An 18611-nucleotide genomic window follows, 5' to 3' on the forward strand; every position below is an offset into this window, starting at 1 on the left:
AATGAACGGCGGGGACGGATCAGGATGCCCTAGGACCGGGGCCGTTGTAAAGCGCCACTTAAGCGCATCAAATGCTTTCTCTGCTTCCGGGGTGCAGGCGAAGGAGCGTACACTCGTCTGGGTGAGGGCTGTCAGGGGAGCGGCTAGGGAGCTAAAATTGCAAATAAATCATCTATAAAAATTAGCGAACCCTAAAAACCGCTGTAGTTGCTTGAGGGATGAGGGCTGGGGCCAATCCAGTACTGCGCTGACCTTGGCTGGGTCCATCCATAGGTCCTCCTGGGTGACGATGAACCCCAGGAAGGAGACTGTCTCTGTGTGGAACACGCACTTCTCCGCGTTGACGTAGAGCTGGTGACGGAGAAGGCGTTGGAGGACCTGCCAAACGTGCTGCTGGTGTTCACCCATGTCCTTAGAAAATATTAGGATGTCATCCAAATACACGAAGACGCTGTAGGTCCCAGAGCACGTCATTGACCAACGCCTGGAACACCGCAGGCACGTTGGCTAGACCGAACGGCATGACTTGGTACTCGTAATGCCCACTGGGTGTGTTAAAAGCCGCCTTCCACTCGTCCCCCTCCCGAATCCTCACCAGGTTGTAGGCATTACCTAAGTCCAGCTCGTCGATATACTCCCTCATGACCAGCGTCTCCGGCCGGGTCAAGGAAAACAATCGCCCTCGTGTGGGCATGGTGCCCGGCAGGAGATCGATAGCGCAGTCATATGGCCTGTGAGGAGGTAGGCCCTTGGCACACCTCTTACTAAACACCTCCCCCAGATCCCAATACTCCCGGGGAACGCCTGCCAGGTCTGGGCCGGTGATGGAGTCTGTAGCCGCCGTCCTCCCGGTGGCAACCGCCGCTAGGGCGGTAGGCGGTTCGGAGTGCGGGACCTGGGGAAGAGGTGATGACTGGTAGGTGGTTTGGATCGGTGGTTTGGGCTGATGAGTGGTCGGTGGAGACCGGAACAGGACGGGGGTGGAGCCTCCCTCCAGGATGAGCCGCCCATGGACCAGTCTATCTGGGGTTTGTGGGCGACCAGCAAGGGGTGTCCCAAGGATGAGGGGACACTCCGGAGAGTCCACAATAAAAAACTGGATATCCTCCAATAGCGCCCCCACCATCCGAGTGATGAAGCCCGACCCCAACGGCCGGCCGTCCAGGCCCATGACCGGAACCGTCTCAGAGAGGGAGAGTAACGGAACACTCCACCCTTGGGTCAACCCTGCATCCATCAGGTTTCCGCGGCCCCAGAATCCACTAGTGCATGCGCCTGACGCGCAGCGCGGGCCCACTGAACCCTGACGGGGAGAAAAGTCTGGGAGTCTCTGGAGTTGGGGTTTCGGTTCCGGCTCACTAGCATCCCTCCCGATACTAGAGAGTCCTCCCGTTTCCCTGCTTCTCTGGGCATGAGTCGCAGTGGTGACCTGCCTGGCTGCAGAGGTGCGCCTTGCGTCATCCCTCTCTCATGCGCCCTCTAACGACGCCAATTGTCTAACCGCACCGAGAGGTTGACGAGGCCGTCAAGTCGCTCAGGCAGCTCCCTGAAGGAGAGTTTGTCCTTCATCCCCTCCAATAGCCCCTGCGCGTAAAGGACGACCAGGGCGGCCTCCTCCCATCCTGCCTCTCGAGCCCGGGTCCGGAACTCCACGGAGTAGTCTGCCACCGAATGGTCACCCTGCCGACAGGCCGTGAGCCGCCTCCAGGCCTCGTGCCCCGACACCACCCGAGAGGTGTCAAACACCTTGCATAGCTCCCGGGTGAATTGGTAGGAGTCCGAGCACGCCAGAGTGTGGCTCTCCCACTCCGCAGTAGCCCAGGAATGGTCCTGACCTGTCAACAGAGTGAGGATGTAGGCCACCCGGCCCTGCTCCGTTGGGATGGAGGAGGGTTGTAGGCTGAATACCTGGGAACACTGGGTGAGGAATTCCCTGCAGCCCTCTGGACGTCCGTCATACTTCTCCGGAGGTGGTAGGCAGGGTTTCTGTAATGTCGCAGGCGAGACTGATGACGCCGCTACCGCGGCTTCCACTCCGCCGGCTGCAGGGGCTGGTCGGGTGTTCACCCGGCTCTGCACGGCGATTGTCAACTGGCAGAGATTCTCTGTGATCTGCTGCAGGCTGCGGTCGTGTTGGTTCAGCATAGCTCCCTGTGTTACCAATGTGCTCCGATACTGTGCTGCCTCAGCTGGGTCCATATTGGCTCAGTTTTCTGTAAGGGTTGATGTGAGGTGTGACCCAGGTGCGGTTCACTGCTCGACTGAGGGACCTTACAGATAATTGTATTTGTGGGGTACAGAGATGATGTAGTCATTCAAAAATCATGTTAAACGCTATAATTGCACACAGAGTGAGTCCATGCACTTATTATGTGACTTGTTATGCACATTTTTACTCCTGAACTTATTTAGGCTTGCCATAACAAAGGGATTGAATACTTTTTGACTCAAAACATTTCAGCTTTTCATTTTTAAATAGTTTGTAAAAATGTCAAAAAATATAATTCCACTTTGATATTATGGTGTATTGTGTGTAGGCCAGTGACAATAATCGAAATTTAATACATTAAAAATCAAGGCTATAACACCACAAAATGTGGAAAAAGTCAAGGGGTGTGAATACTTTCTGAAGGCACTGTATGTTTTATTACAATCATTTTGACAATTCTGTACATCCAATGGTCAAAGTGTGTAAGGCTATAGTCAGTGTGGCTTGTGTTTTTTTTTGTCTTTCTGAATGTTATTATGGGTTTAACTGTGGGTGTTAAAATTAGGCTAGTTAATGATGTTCCAGTTGTGAATTCATGTTTTCATGCATGTCTGTTTCTCTGTTTGCCTCTGAGTGTGTATGTTGTCTTCGAGTTTGTCTCTGAGGATGTGCGTGTACGAGTATGTGCATCACAGTCCATGTGTGTACAGCTGTCAAATTGTGTATGTTCATGCATGTCTACGCACATGAACTCGATGGGGTCCTTGCGGCGATTTATGTAAATAAATGTGTATCCTAGTTAATCATCGAAAACAAACACGGGCCTCAACATTCTCGCGGTTTAATACCGACTCTCGAAGTCGCCGTTTGTTTGTGTCAAAACCAGTTTCTGGGTACATTTCTCAGTGTCAGCTGGCACTGCATGTGTTTAAGGGAAGTAATTGTGAGTCGAGCGTCTTCAACCCCGTCATTGTCTCGCGTTCGTTGTCGCTCGCTCCGAGTTTCTCCGACAGAGGGGCTCACACACACACACACACACACTCTGTGTGATTTATTTTGCTGTGTCGGAGTAATGTGATTCAGTCCTCAAGCTTCTTTTCTTTCCACTCACAGCGAGTAATAAAAACAGGGCATGTTTTTTAAGAGACTGTCAGGAATATAAGCATTGGCGTATCCAGATTTCAGAATTGTGCAGGAGGCTGGAGTTACAGGTGTTTGTGTTTTTGGAGGTCGGGGGTGGAAGGTGTGTGTGTGTGTGTTGGTGTTTATGTTTATGTGTATGCATCTGTGTGGCCATCTGTACATGCATATGTGTTTATTTGCATTCATTTATACACACTTTTAATCAGGCTGTATTCACCGCCAATAATGGATTGTCTGTATCGATTGTTTTGTTTTACAGCTTACCTGGGCACCCTGGAATTTACCCTGCTCTTCGATCACGAGAACAACTGTCTACACTGTACAATCCACAAGGCCAAGGTAAGAAACTCAACCCTATACAGACTATTCTAACCTCCGTCAAGGGCTAAGGTTGAAAACAAGACTCCACCTACACCCCAAGCCTAAGCTAAGCCACGTCTCCTCCACACAAAGCGCCAATAATCAATTAGCTTAAGCGCTATCCAATCCACTGCAAGCCTTAGGTTAGCATTGCAGCATCGAAAGCCACTCAACATACTTTTTCCAGGCTTAGCTCTAACCCAGCACATCGAGCCAAGTCATGAAGACAATGGCGCTTGCCTAGAAAACCTGTGAACTCTATTCAGTGAGAGAGAACCAAGGTTTATATCTTGACAATGAGGAGTTAAGTATTGATGCGATCTGTGCTAGAAAGATAGATTTCACATTCAGCCCACACCAGGCAAACATACAATATACAGTGAGGGAAAAAAGTATTTGATCCCCTGCTGATTTTGTACGTTTGCCCACTGACAAAGAAATGATCAGTCTATAATTTTAATGGTAGGTTTATTTGAACAGTGAGAGACAGAATAACAACAAAAAAATCAAGAAAAACGCATGTCAAAAATGTTATAAATTGATTTGCATTTTAATGAGGGAAATAAGTATTTGACCCCCTCTCAATCAGAAAGATTTCTGGCTCCCAGGTGTCTTTTATACAGGTAACGAGCTGAGATTAGGAGCAAACTCTTAAAGGGAGTGCTCCTAATCTCAGCTTGTTACCTGTATAAAAGACACCTGTCCACAGAAGCAATCAATCAATCAGATTCCAAACTCTCCACCATGGCCAAGACCAAAGAGCTCTCCAAGGATGTCAGGGACAAGATTGTAGACCTACACAAGGCTGGAATGGGTTACAAGACCATCGCCAAGCAGCTTGGTGAGAAGGTGACAACAGTTGGTGCCATTATTCGCAAATGGAAGAAACACAAAATAACTGTCAATCTCCCTCGGCCTGGGGCTCCATGCAAGATCTCACCTCGTGGAGTTGCAATGATCATGTGAACGGTGAGGAATCAGCCCAGAATTACACGGGAGGATCTTGTCAATGATCACAAGGCAGCTGGGACCATAGTCACCAAGAAAACAATTGGTAACACACTACGCCGTGAAGGACTGAAATCCTGCAGCGCCCGCAAGGTCCCCCTGCTCAAGAAAGCACATATACAGGGCTGTCTGAAGTTTGCCAATGAACATCTGAATGATTCAGAGGAGAACTGGGTGAAAGTCTTGTGGTCAGATGAGACCAAAATCGAGGTCTTTGGCATCAACTCAACTCGCCGTGTTTGGAGGAGGAGGAATGCTGCCTATGACCCCAAGAACACCATCCCCACCGTCAAACATGGAGGTGGAAACATTATGCTTTGGGGATTTTTTCTGCTAAGGGGACAGGACAACTTCACCGCATCAAAGGGACGATGGACAGGGCCATGTACCGTCAAATCTTGTGTGAGAACCTCCTTCCCTCAGCCAGGGAATTGAAAATGGGTTGTGGATGGGTATTCCAGCATGACAATGACCAAAACACACGGCCAAGGCAACAAAGGAGTGGCTCAAGAAGAAGCACATTAAGGTCCTGGAGTGGCCTAGCCAGTCTCCAGACCTTAATCCCATAGAAAATCTGTGGAGGGAGCTGAAGGTTCGAGTTGCCAAACGTCAGCCTCAAAATCTTAATGACTTGGAGAAGATCTGCAAAGAGGAGTGGAACAAAATCCTTCCTGAGATGTGTGCAAACCTCGTGGCTAACTACAAGAAACGTCTGACCTATGTGATTGGCAAAAAGGGTTTTGCCACCAAGTCATGTTTTGCAGAGGGGTCAAATACTTATTTCCCTCATTAAAATGCAAATAAATTCATAACATTTTTGACATGCGTTTTTCTGGATTGTTTTATTGTTATTCTGTCTCTCACTGTTCAAATAAATGTACCATTAAAATGATAGACAGATCATGTCTTTGTCAGTGGGCAAACGTACAAAATCAGCAGGGGATCAAATACTTTTTTCCCTCACTGTACACCCCTTATGGGTACTATGGTAGATGTGAAGCTGAAATGCACCCATTCAATAATATTCACAGACTAAAAATGCATCCCAAATGTTACCCCATTCCCTATAAAGTGCACTACGTTTGACCAGCGCCATATGGGTCCTTGTCAAAAGTAGTGCACTACATAGCGAATATGGTGCTATTTGGGATTCAGACGTAATTCTGTGCCTTCCTACAAGGTCATTTCTGGGAGTTGCTATCATTTGTCCTTTATTAGAAGGGGATTGACTATGTTTATACCCAGATAAGCACCCCAACCCAATGGAAAGCATTGATAGTGTAGGCACACCTACATATAAACAGACTAGCTTGAGAAATGATGGACAAAGAATGAGAACGATTTGAGTAGAATGGCATGCGACACAATAGACAAAACAAGAGTAGAGTTGAACACCAAAGGACATAATGTTCTTTGTCATGCCCTGACCTTGTCTGGCTTACAGCCTGTGGTGTATGACTGTATGACATGTGTATGATAGCTAAACCTTGACCAAGTGTGGTCTGTGTGTGTCTGTGTCTGTGTGTGTTTATGTGTGTGTGTCTCTCACTGTGTGTGTCAGCGTATGTGTGTGTGTGTGTGTGTGTTTGCGTGTGTGTGTGCGTGCGTCTGTAACCATGCCTGTGTGTGTCTCCATAGGGACTAAAGGCCATGGACTCCAATGGACTGGCCGATCCATACGTCAAGCTCCACCTCCTGCCTGGGGCAAGCAAGGTCACTACAACCTTCCTATCCCTCATCATCTTCCATATAAGTTGTACCCAGTATATTAGTTGTGTGTGTGTTTCTTTCAACTGAAACAGTTTACCTCACAGTGAAGTGCTAAATGGTCTTACCAAAACCACCATAACATATCGAATAGACGTTAGAGTGCTTACTGTAATCCAAAACTAATTTCAAGTATTGCAGCTTGCAATAGCATGGCACTGAAGATTAATATAAATTATTGCCATACTTTCATGGACATAGCACATTTGAAAATAAATCAATTTAGAAATGAATCCAGTTGCATATATTATGGATATCATGTTGAATTTTGAGTGCTTCTCTGCTGTTTAGTGGACAGACAATACCACCTGTGAGTTTGGCCAAAACACTGGGCTTAGTCATTGTTTTCCATAAGAGCCAGCTGTCAGCTAAACAGACGATAACAGACTCATTGTCAGCTGGCTACTTTTTCCAACTAACTAGGCTTCTTTTCATTTACAAGTTTGAATTAGCTAGTCAGAAACGTCTGTATAGTCTTCTCCCGCTAGAATGAACGATATGCATCTTCTAGTGATCTATTGATAGGACAGGTGCCTGTCAGTCACAAAGCGAGTGAAACACTACTGGTTTGTTAGTCTGCTCTCTGTCCCGCCTCTCTGTACCTGTGCTATTTTTGTTCACTGCAGTCAAAGTTTGGGCGAAGACAAAACCAAGACGCAGGTAAAATCACTAAATTCCAAAGCCAGGTTAAACAGCAATTAAAGTAAATAAAAAAGTAAACGCTGCAAATGTCCCAGCAGCATCCTTAGCCAGCAGCCATTTTCTGGCAAACAGGAAAAGGTATGGGGAAGTATTGGTAGACAGATGGGATCCTGTTCCTGTTATATCCAATTGCAAAGGGAGGTGTTTAATCCCAGGGTCCTTTAGTGATGAGTTTGGAGGGCACTATGGTGTTGAATGCTGAGCTCTAGTCAATGAACAGCATTCTCACAGAGGTGTTCCTTTTGTCCATGTGGGAAAGGGCAGTGTGGAGTGCAATAGAGATTGCGTTATCTGTGGATCTGTTGGGTCCAATGTGTCTGGGATAATGGTGTTGATGTGAGCCATGACCAGACCTTCAAAGCATTTCATGGCTACAGATGTGAGTGCTATGGGGCAATAGTCATTTAGACAGGTTACCTTGGCGCTCTTGGGCACAGAGACTATGGTGGTCTGCTTGAAACATGTAGGTATTACAGACTGGGTCAGGGAGAGGTTGAAAATGTCAGTGAAGACACTTGCCAGCTGGTCAGCACATGCTCTGAGTATGCGTCCTGGTAATCCATCTGGCCCTGCTGCCTTAGGAATGTTAACCTGTTGTAAGGTCTTACTCACATCGACTACGGAGCGCGTGATCACATAGTCGTCTGGAACAGCTGGTGCTCTCATGCATGGTTCAGTGTTGCCTGCCTGGAAGCGAGCATAGAAGGCATTTAGCTCGTCTGGTAGGCTTTTGTTACTGGGCAGCTCGCGGCTGGGTTTCCCTTTGTAATCCGTGATAGTTTGCAAGTCCTGCCACATCTGACGAGCGTCAGAGCCGGTGTAGTAGGATTCGATCTTAGTCATGTAATGACGCTTTGCCTGTTTGATGGCTTGTCGGAGGTCGTAGCGGATTAGTGTCCCACTCCTTGAAAGCGGCAGTTCTAGCCCTTAGTTCAGTGCAGATGTTGCCTGTAATCCATGGCTTCTGGTTGGGATATGTACGTACGTACAGTCACTGTGGGGACGATGTCGTCGATGCACTTGTTAATGAATCTGGTGACTAATGCCATCGGATGAATCCCAGAACATATTCCAGTCTGTGGTAGCGAAACAGTCCTGTAGCTTAGCATCCACTTCATCGGACCACTTCCGTATTGACCACGTCACTGGTAAATGGAGGGTGAGGGAGAGCTTTGTATGCATTTCTGTGTGTGAAGTAAAGGTGATTTAGAGTTGTGTCTCCTCTAGTTGCACAGGTGACATGCTGGTAGAAATTAGGTAAAACATATTTTAGTTTCCCTGCATTAAAATCACCGGTCATTAGGAACACAGCCTCTTGATGAGCATTTTCTTGTTTGCTTATGGCCCTATTCAGCTCGTTCAGTGCAGTCTTAATGCCAAGATCGGTTTATGGTGACAAATAGACAGCTACTCTCTTGGTAAACAGTATGGTCTACAGCTTATCATGAGATATTTTAACTCAGGCGAGCAGAACCTCGAGACTTCCTTAATATTAGAAATTGCGCAGCCGCTGTTGTTAACAAAGAGACACACCCCTTCCCCCCAACCTTACTTGACGCTGCCTTGCGGTCTTGAAGATGCATAGAAAAACCAGCTAAATGTATATTATCCATGTCCTTGTTCAGCCACGACTCCGAGAAACATAGGATATTACAGTTCTTCCGGTCCCGTTGATAGGATAGTCTCGAACAGAGCTCGTCCAGTTTGGCTACCTCATTTGCATACTGGCATGCTATTACTGCTTTTTGGCGATTATCTGCAGATATATTATGTTGAATCCTCACTGCTTGAACAATAGGTAGTGGAGAGAGAGACTCATTCTGTTGCAAAATATGTAAAGTTATAAAAGCTAATGTCATGATACATATTGCTATAGGCCTACTGATTTGCTTAAAGTGTCCAGTGGCGAATTTAGCATGTACAGTGCCTTCGAAAAGTATTCAGAGCCCTTGACTTTTTCCACATTTTGTTACGTTACAGCCTTATTCTAAAATGGATTGTAAAAAACAATCCCGAGCAATCTACATACAATACCCCATAATGACAAAGCAAAAACAGGTTTTTAGAATGTTTTGCTTATTTACTAAAAATAAAAAACAGAAATACCTTATTTACAGAAGTAGTCAGACCCTTTGCTATGAGTCTCGAAATGTATCTCAGATACATCCTGTTTCCATTGATTATCCTTGAGATGTTTCTACAACTTGATTGGAGTCCACCTGTGGTAAATTCAATTGATTGGACATGATTTGGAAAGGCACATACCTGTCTATATAAGGACCCACAGTTGACAGTGCATGTCAGAGCAAATACCAAGCCATAAGGTCGAAGGAATTGTCCGTAGAGCTCCGAAACAGGATTGTGTTGAGGCACAGATCTGGGGAAGGGTACCAAAAAATGTCTGCAGCATTGAACATCACCAAGAACACAGTGGCCTCCATCATTCTTAAATGGAAGAAGTTTGGAACCACCAAGACTCTTCCTAGAGCTGGTTGCCCAGCCAAACTGAGCAATCAGGGGAGAAGGGCCTTGGTCAGGGTGTGATGAGGTGGTGTGGAAGGAGTCAGGCGCAGGAGGGTAAATCACAGAAACACAGGCTTTAATCTGCAAAAAATACCGGTTTACGCAGAAATGCGTCACACACACTCCAGGGCACTAAACAGGCGCACTGGAAAATACAAAGCACACAGGAAATCTCCCGTCAATACAAAATACACAAGCTCCACCGAGCTTCACTAACTTCCACAAATAACAATCACTCACACAGACAAGGAAGCAGAGGGAACACTTATACAATGACTAATGAGGGAATGAGGACCAGGTGTGTGTGATTGCAGACAAGACAAATGAAGTGATGATAAATGGATCGGCAGTAGCTAGTAAGCCGGTGACGCCGAACGCCGAAACCTGCCCGAACAAGGAGGGGAGGCAGCCTCGGCGGAAGTCGTGACACAGGGAGGTGACCAAGAACCCGATGGTCACTCTGACAGAGCTCTAGAGTTCCTCTGTGGAGATGGGAGAACCTTCCAGAAGGACAACCATCTCTGCAGCACTCCACCAATCAGGCCAGACGGAAGTCACTCCTCAGTAAATGGCACATGACAGCGCGCTTGGAGTTTGCCCAAAAGGCACCTAAAGGACTCTCAGAGCATGAGAAACAAGATTCTCTGGTCTGATGAAACCAAGATTGAACTCTTTGTGCTGAATGCCAAGCTTCACGTCTGGAGGAGTCCTGGCACCCTCCCTATGGTGAAGCATGGTGGTGGCAGCATCATGCTGTGGGGATGTTTTTCAGTGGCAGGGACTGGGAGACTAGTCAGGATCGAGGCAAAGATGAACAGAGCAAAGTACAGAGAGATCCTTGATGAAAACCTGCTCCAGAGCACTCAGGACCTTAGACTGGGGCAAAGGTTCACCTTCCAACAGGACAACGACCCTAAGCACACAGCCAAGAAAATGCAGGAGTGGCTTCGGGACAAGTCTGAATGTCCTTGAGTGGTCCAGCCAGAGCCCGGACTTGAACTCGATCGAACATCTCTGGAGAGACCTGAAAATAGCTGTGCAGCAACGCAACCACATCCAACCTGACAGAGCTTGAGAGGATCTGCAGAGAAAAATGGGAGTAACTCCCTAAATACAGGTGTGCCAAGCTTGTAGCGTCATACCCAAGAAGAATCGATGCTGTAATCACTGCCAAAGGTGCTTCAACAAAGTACTGAGTAGGGTCTGAATACTTATGTAAATGTAATATTTCCGTTTTTTAAAAACCTGTTTTTGCTTCGTCATTATCGGGTATTGTGTGTAGATTGAAGAGGGGAAAAAAACGATTTAATAAATGTAAGAATAAGGCTGTAACGTAACATAATGTGGAAAAAGTAAAGTGGTCTGAATACTTTCCGAAGGCACCGTAAACCCTGGTGGGGCACACTCAACACATTTTATAATATGCATGCCAGCAAAGCCACTATACAACACAACACTAAACAATACATTAAATGCATTATAATGGTTACAAACTGTTAGGGCCTAAAAAAAGCTGTCCCGACAGCTGAACTTTCCTTTCAGCACCATCGAGTGAATCCTTACATTTACATTTTAGTCATTTAGCAGACGCTCTTATCCAGAGCGACTTACAGTTAGTGAATACATATTTTTTTATACTGGCCCCCCGTGGGAATCGAACCCACAACCCTGGCAACTGAGCTACATCCCTGCCGGCCATTCCCTCCCCTACCCTGGACAAATTGTGCGCCGCCCATGGGTCTCCCGGTCGCGGCCAGCTGCGACAGAGCCTGGATTCGAACCAGGATCTCTAGTGGCACAGTTAGCACTGCAATGTAGTGCCTTAGACCACTGCGCCACTCAGGAGCCACTTACCACCATTTCACCTCATATTGTGTAACTCGATAAAAAACACATTATTCTTCAATAATAACGAATGCCGACATAAGTTTTGACTTTTTAACTATACACAAACATTATTACATTTATGTACAGTAAATTCATAATGTTTGTTCTTAAATCATTATCACACTTAGCTCTAAGTATAAGCAAGTTCCTATTCGTTCAGCACTTTCGAAATGGACGGTGACAGAAATTGAGATAGATGTTAGTTCAGATAAATTCAGCAAGATGTTGAGGCCTTACAATAATATAATATGCCATTTAGCAGACGCTTTTATCCAAAGCGACTTACAGTCATGCGTGCATACATTTTTTTTGGTGTATGGGTGGTCCCGGGAATCGAACCCACTACCTTGGCGTTACAAGCGCCGTGCTCTACCAGCTGAGCTACAGAGGACCACTTAACTTTACTCTTCTTTGTCACCACACACACACACACACAGAGAGAGAGAGAGAGAGAGAGAGAGAGAGAGAGAGAGAGAGAGAGAGAGAGAGAGAGAGAGAGAGAGAGAGAGAGAGAGAGAGAGAGAGAGAGAGAGAGAGAGAGAGAGAGAGAATTAAAAACACAACTCTAATTCCTCCTCTACAGTAACTAAACACAACAGCCTCTGAATACCCCCTATACTCATAAACAGATCAATATTGTTGACAAGTTTATAATATGCAAACTCAACCCTTAGTCTCGCTGCCAACATTCCCTCCAGCATTCCCACCACATCCACAGACCCCTGTCCCCAAATACTGTTTGGGTCTTCCATATCGCTAATTTTGCTGCTCTAACACAAAATTAAGCAACACAACTACACCTTTTTGACTAAACCTGTACTTTGGCCCAAATATATACAGTTGGGAAGAGAAAACCTCTCCCAACGTTGAGAACCAATTAGTGATCAGGTCAATCATCCCGACCAACCTGGGACACTGTAAAAACAGATGTGCCAGAGTTTCAGACTCAGCAGAGAATGGACACCCCTCCCCACCAGTAGGATCCAGGTGTACCAGATACATGTTGGTGGCTATAGCTCCATGTATTATCCTCCATTGGGGTCAGCTGTCCTCTTATCAATAGGCAGTTTGTATAATGATCGCCAACAGCCTTTTGGGGAGGCACCTGGAACAAGCACACCCGCCCACCTTGTCGATTTTACCCCTTCCAGGGAAGAGGCATGGGACACCTTTACACATATTCTGTACATGTCCTTCTTTCCCACCTCCTTGAACTCCCCCAGCTCCGGGGTATCGAAGGAAACCAGCATCCCAACGTCCTCCTCGAATGCCCCCGCCGCAGCACTAACAATCAGTGCAGGGAACACATAATCCACACCCTCCTTCCACCGATCAGAATTGGAAGTGTCAGTCACATACTGCAGATTAAATACTGGCAAGGAGTCACAGACATCAGCGACGACCTTCCTCAGTAGGCGAGACAATCGGATCCCCGCTCTTTCTCCCAGCTCCTCCAATGACCTATTCCTGTTCCGCATCAGATGACCAAGCTTAGTACACCCAATGCCTAACAGGCATGAACGTAGGCTAGCTGAACCCAGAACACGGGACTGGATGGCAGTGTTGTGAAAAAGAGGCTCTTCAAAAAGCCACATCCCTGGTGGCGTGCAGGCCTTACGGGACTTGACCAGAACTCTCCAAGCCTGCATAACAGACTCATAAAATGGATTCAAGCCAGGCAACTCACCCCCCTCCAGCTTTAAGAGGAAAAGGTGCTTGTCTAAGCCCAAACAGCCCGCTCTCCTCATCAATGTGTAGGCTGTGTCCACCCAGCTAGAACCGTCACTGTACAACAGTCTCTGGGCTGCTTGAAGCCGGAAAGCCATGATCCTAGAGGAAATGTCCACCAGGCCTTGCCCACCCTCGTGCAGTGGCAGGTACAGGGCTGCAGCTTTAATCCAGTGTTGTCCAGACCAGAAGAAATTGACAAGGGTCCTCTGAAGCTCTTGTATCAGACCCTTTGGTGGCTGCAAAATCATTAGAATGTGCCACAGGGTAGAGGCAGCAAGATTATTAGCTACCAGTACCCTTCCCATATAAGACAGCTGGGGCAGCACCCATCTCCATCTTGACAGTCTGGCACACACTTTCTCCACTACACCTTCCCAGTTATTTTTCTGAAAAGACATCGGAGCCTAGAAAACCCCCCAAAATCTTCATCCCATCTCTGCCCCACTGAAGCCCCCCTGGTAACCGTGGAGCGGACCCCATCTGAAGCTGACCTGCCCACAGCGCTTCACTCTTTCCCCAATTGACTCTAGCTGAGGAGGCCCCCTCATACACCTTTAAAGCGTTTGAGAGAACCTTAACATCCTCACCCCCTGTAATAAAAACTGTCATGTCATCTGCATACGCAGACAGTGCTATCGTGGGACCCTTCATTACACCTGGCACAGAGAAACCAGTAAGCTTCGCTCTTCAAAAACAAAGCATTGGTTCAATCGCCAGACTATGTAACTGCCCTGAAATTGGGCATCCCTGCCTGATGCCCCTTTGGACAGGGATGGGGCAACTCAAACCACCCCCCACCTTCACCATTCACGAGGCCCCAGCATACAGTAAATTCATCCAAGACAAAAAAACATCCCCAAACCCAAAGGCTTTCATTGTTTTAAACAAGTACTGGTGGTCCACACGATCAAAAGCCTTCTCCTGATCCAAAGAAAGTAAACCCACATTTACATCAGACAGTTTACAAATGTCTAAAACATCTCTTATTAGAAACAAGTTGTCAACAATAGAGCGATCAGGTACACAGTAAGACTGGTCCTTGTGGACCAACAATCCCAGATACTCTTTCAACCTGTTTGAGAGACATTTAGAAACAATTTTATATTCTGCACACAGCAAAGCAACAGGTCTCCAATTTTTTATGAGAGCCAAATCCACCTTTTTTGGCGACAGTGAAAGTACCGCACGTTGACATGATACAGGAAGAGAGCCCTCATGAAAAGATTCACACACCATTTCATAAAAATCTCCCCAATAGACCCCCAAAAGTGCTTATAAAACTCAGATGGTAAACCATCAATGCCAGGGGCTCGGCCTGTTGAGAGCTGCATAACTGCTGTGGACAGCTCTTGCAGTGTAATGTCAGAGTCCAATGCGACTCTTTGCTCAGGTCCCAATTGAGGAAGACCGTGTAACAACTGTTCAGTACACAGAGAGTCACAATCCTCCGCCTTATAGAGGGCAGAGTAGAAATCCACGGCATGTTGACGCATTTCACAGTCATCCGTGGTCACCTTCCCATCAGGGAGACGAAGGCAGACCATCTGTTTACGTTGCAATGTCGACTGTCCTAGGTAAAAAAAAAAAAGCACTAGGAGCATCCATATCTTTGAGGGAAGCGAAACGAGACCTAGTCAAGGCACCCTTCACTCTTTCATGCAGAAACGACCTCAGTTCATGTTTCTTGTCCTGTAAGTTCATGACTAGTCCGGGGTCATTCTGAGTGAGCAACTTCAATTCAATAGATTTGATGTCCTGTTCAAGGGCCCTGGTAGTCTCTTTTAACTTCAGTTCGAGACAGAGCAGTATACTGTTGACAAAATAATCGTATTTGGGCCTTCCCAACCTCCCACCATTGTCTCAAGGACTCAAAATTCCCTTTTGTAACCATCAATTTTTCGCAAAACAACAAAACCCTTTCACAAAACATGACATCATGTAACAATTTAACATTAAAATACCAATAAGATGACGACCTTTGTGGACAGGACAAGTGAATATCAACAGTGACAATATGGTGATCAGAGAAACCCACAGGAGTAATGTCACACCTTCCAACCCTACTACAGTATTGCTCAGATACATACAACCTGTTTAACCTTGCTGCACTGACATGACCTTCATTAACTTTTAGCCATGTGTACTGCCTAACTTTTGCATTCCTTACTCTCCACACATCAGAAAGCTCGAACTCAGTTAACAGACCAGACAGGCAAGTGGCTGACCGCAGGTGAGGTTCTTCAGCGGTGCGATCAACAGTAAAATCCACTGTACAGTTCCAGCCCCCCCCTAAAACCATACACCCCTCTTGGTCACACTGTCTTAAGGTTTCCTTTATTTGATCCAAACCAACAATACACTCTGTACCCTCATTAGGAGCATAAACATTCAACAACAACAACAACAAAAAACATAACATCCACCTTGATCAATAAAACCCGACCCTTGACAATCTCTGTTGTAGATACCACAGTCACCCCTAAGCCTGAAGAAAACAAGATTGCCACCCCAGCACTGAAATTAGTACCATGACTGAGTATATGCTGCCCCTCCCACCACATACCCCAGTCAACCTCATTTTCCTCATCACTATGTGTCTCCTGTAGGAAAACTACATGAAACCTTTTCTGTTTTATTACTTCTAATAGCCAAGCCCTCTTATTCCTGTCCCTTCCTCCATTAATATTGAGAGAACCTACCCTTAGTATCTCCATATAGAAAAGAAAAAGGAAAAGCAGAAGATACCATAGAGAAACCAGACAAAGAGAATAAAACACCCTATGAGGCATAATCATCATCATTATTTAAATGTTCTCTTAACCTGACCACGTTTCCCACCACCTTTTGCTGCTGCAACAGCAGTAACACATTTCCTCAAGCGAAACCGCTTCTTCTTACTCAACTGATCTAACCCCACCGTCTTCTGTAACATCACAGCTGACCTCACAAACTTATCAACATCAAAATAATCTGCCAATTTGACAGATTTCCCAAAAGTCTGATCCAGAAACCCATTTACTTCCTCTAGATCGTAAATTGAGTTCTCACCAGCTGATATCGTATCAAGAGAGATATCCATATCCTTCTCCTGATCCTCCTCAACTGAGGCCACAGACCACTGACTCCCCTCTACCACATCCCTTTCAACACTCCCCACTTGCACCCCATCACTTGTAGTGGGCATCTTCTCCACTACCTGGGAGACTAGCCCCACCTGAACCCCATTACTCGTAGTGGGCATCTCCTCCACTACCTGGGAGCCTAGCTCCACATGAACCCCCTCCTGTATCCCAGCACTCATAGTGGGCATCTCCTCCACTACCTGGGAGATTAGCTCCACATGAACCCCCTCCTGTAACCCATTACTTGTAGTGGGCATCTCCTCCACTACCTGGGAGATTAGCTCCACATGAACCCCCTCCTGTACCCCAGCACTCGTACTGGGAACCTTCTCACCAGTCTGAAATGGCTCTTCAGATCCATCCTTACCTTCTACAACAATATTTTTCTGCTGCATAACATTTCCCTCTGGTACAAGTTGCAACTCTGTGCCCTCAACACGGACAACATGTTACTCAGCAACAGATGCTTGTGGCTGCTCTACCGCTGTCAGCCCACCTCTCCCTACATCAGTGGGCCCAGGCGTTACGAGGACCACCTGCGCCCCTCCCTCTGCATTCTCCCTTTTCGGGCAAGCATGTCGCTTATGACCAACATCCCCACACTCAAAACACCGTTGACTACCCGTACTAGCATAAGCCATATACAGTCTATTGTCATACTTGACTTTAAAAGATAACTCCAAAGTCTGCTCCGGTGAGTCCAAAAACATAAACACCTGTCGCCAAAACGACATAACCTGTTTCAACGCCGGGTGTTTGCAACCCAACGGGACAACCTTAATTGAACTTGCAAACTTCCCAAAGCGCAATAACTCACGCTCCAATAGGTCATTTGGAATAAACGGCGGTACATTTGAAATCGTTACCCTTGTTGACGGAGAAAAAAGCGGCGTAACTTGAATAAACATTTGTTTAAGAAGTATGCCATGCTCAACCATATGATCAACAAGGCGCTCTTCTTTAAGAAATACCACCACCGCTTTATTCATCCGTGACGCATAAGCAACATTCTCATATCCTACTTTCTCTCCTACGGCGACCAGAAACTCCTCCACCGTGACAGTAGCTTCAGTAACACACCTAATGCCATGCCGAAGTGACAGGGACGGCGTCCCCATTCGGACTTAACACTCACTCAAACAATTCCCAGCATGCACCAAACACTCCCAGCATATATATATATATATATATATATATATATATATATATATATATATATATAGAGAGAGAGAGAGAGAGAGAGAGAGAGAGAGAGAGAGAGAGAGAGAGAGAGAGAGAGAGAGAGAGAGAGAGAGAGAGAGAGAGAGAGAGAGAGAGAGAGAGAGAGAGAGAGAGAGAGAGAGAGAGAGAGAGAGAGAGAGAGAGAGAGAGAGAGAGAGAGAGACACACCACCATTTGAAGTATTTTATTATGTGGTCTAAAAAGGAAGGAAAATACAATCACGAGGCTCCACTTTTATAGACAATATACCGACGCACAGACAGCGCATTGCACAAACAAAACAACCCTCGCAACAACCCTCGCAATATGAACTGGAATTATATTAACTTTTTGTTGAACAAAAGTATTTTAATGGGAAGAGACTGTCACTGGCAAACATGGTTTCAGACCATCGTATAGTATAATACACAAAGTAAGCAAAACAATGAAATACATCAATATAACATCGCCTAAAATGATGAGTAAGATATTAATGAGATTGACCTATACATGTACACTACGCCATCCCATCTGGTTTGGGCTTAGTGGGACTATCATTTGATTTTCAACAGGACAAATACCCAACACACCTCCAGGCTGTGTAAGGGCTATTTTACCAAGAAGGAGAGTGATGGAGTGCTGCATCAGATGACCTGGCCTCCACAATCCCCGACCTCAACCCAATTGAGATGGTTTGGGATGAGTCGGACCACAGAGTGAAGGAAAGGTGCTCAGCATATGTGGGAACTCCTTCAAGACTGTTGGAAAAGCATTCCAGGTGAAGCTGGTTAAGAGAATGCCAAGAGTGTGCAAAGCTGCCTTCAAGGCAAAGGGTGGCTATTTGAAGAATCTCAAATATACTGTAAAATATATTTTGATTTGTTTAACACTTTTTTGGTTACTACATGATTCCATATGTGTTATTTCATAGTTTTGATGTCTTCACTATTATTCTACAA

The 18611-nt window shown here is 46.1% G+C and overlaps 1 protein-coding gene across 1 annotated transcript in view; it reads left to right on the forward strand.

The window, feature by feature from the left end:
* Positions 1–18611, forward strand: part of LOC311112209 (double C2-like domain-containing protein beta) — a gene marked incomplete at both ends in the record, with an annotated part of 68079 nt that overhangs the window by 11425 nt on the left and 38043 nt on the right. Inside the window, 2 exons of the mRNA XM_084155231.1 lie at positions 3612–3691; positions 6359–6433. Of these exons, the coding sequence (XP_084011357.1) occupies positions 3612–3691; positions 6359–6433 (155 nt within the window). The remainder of the gene's footprint in view (positions 1–3611; positions 3692–6358; positions 6434–18611) is intronic.

This window comes from Coregonus lavaretus, assembly GCF_964263955.1.
Source record: "Coregonus lavaretus genome assembly, chromosome: 38".
NCBI lineage: Eukaryota > Metazoa > Chordata > Actinopteri > Salmoniformes > Salmonidae > Coregonus > Coregonus lavaretus.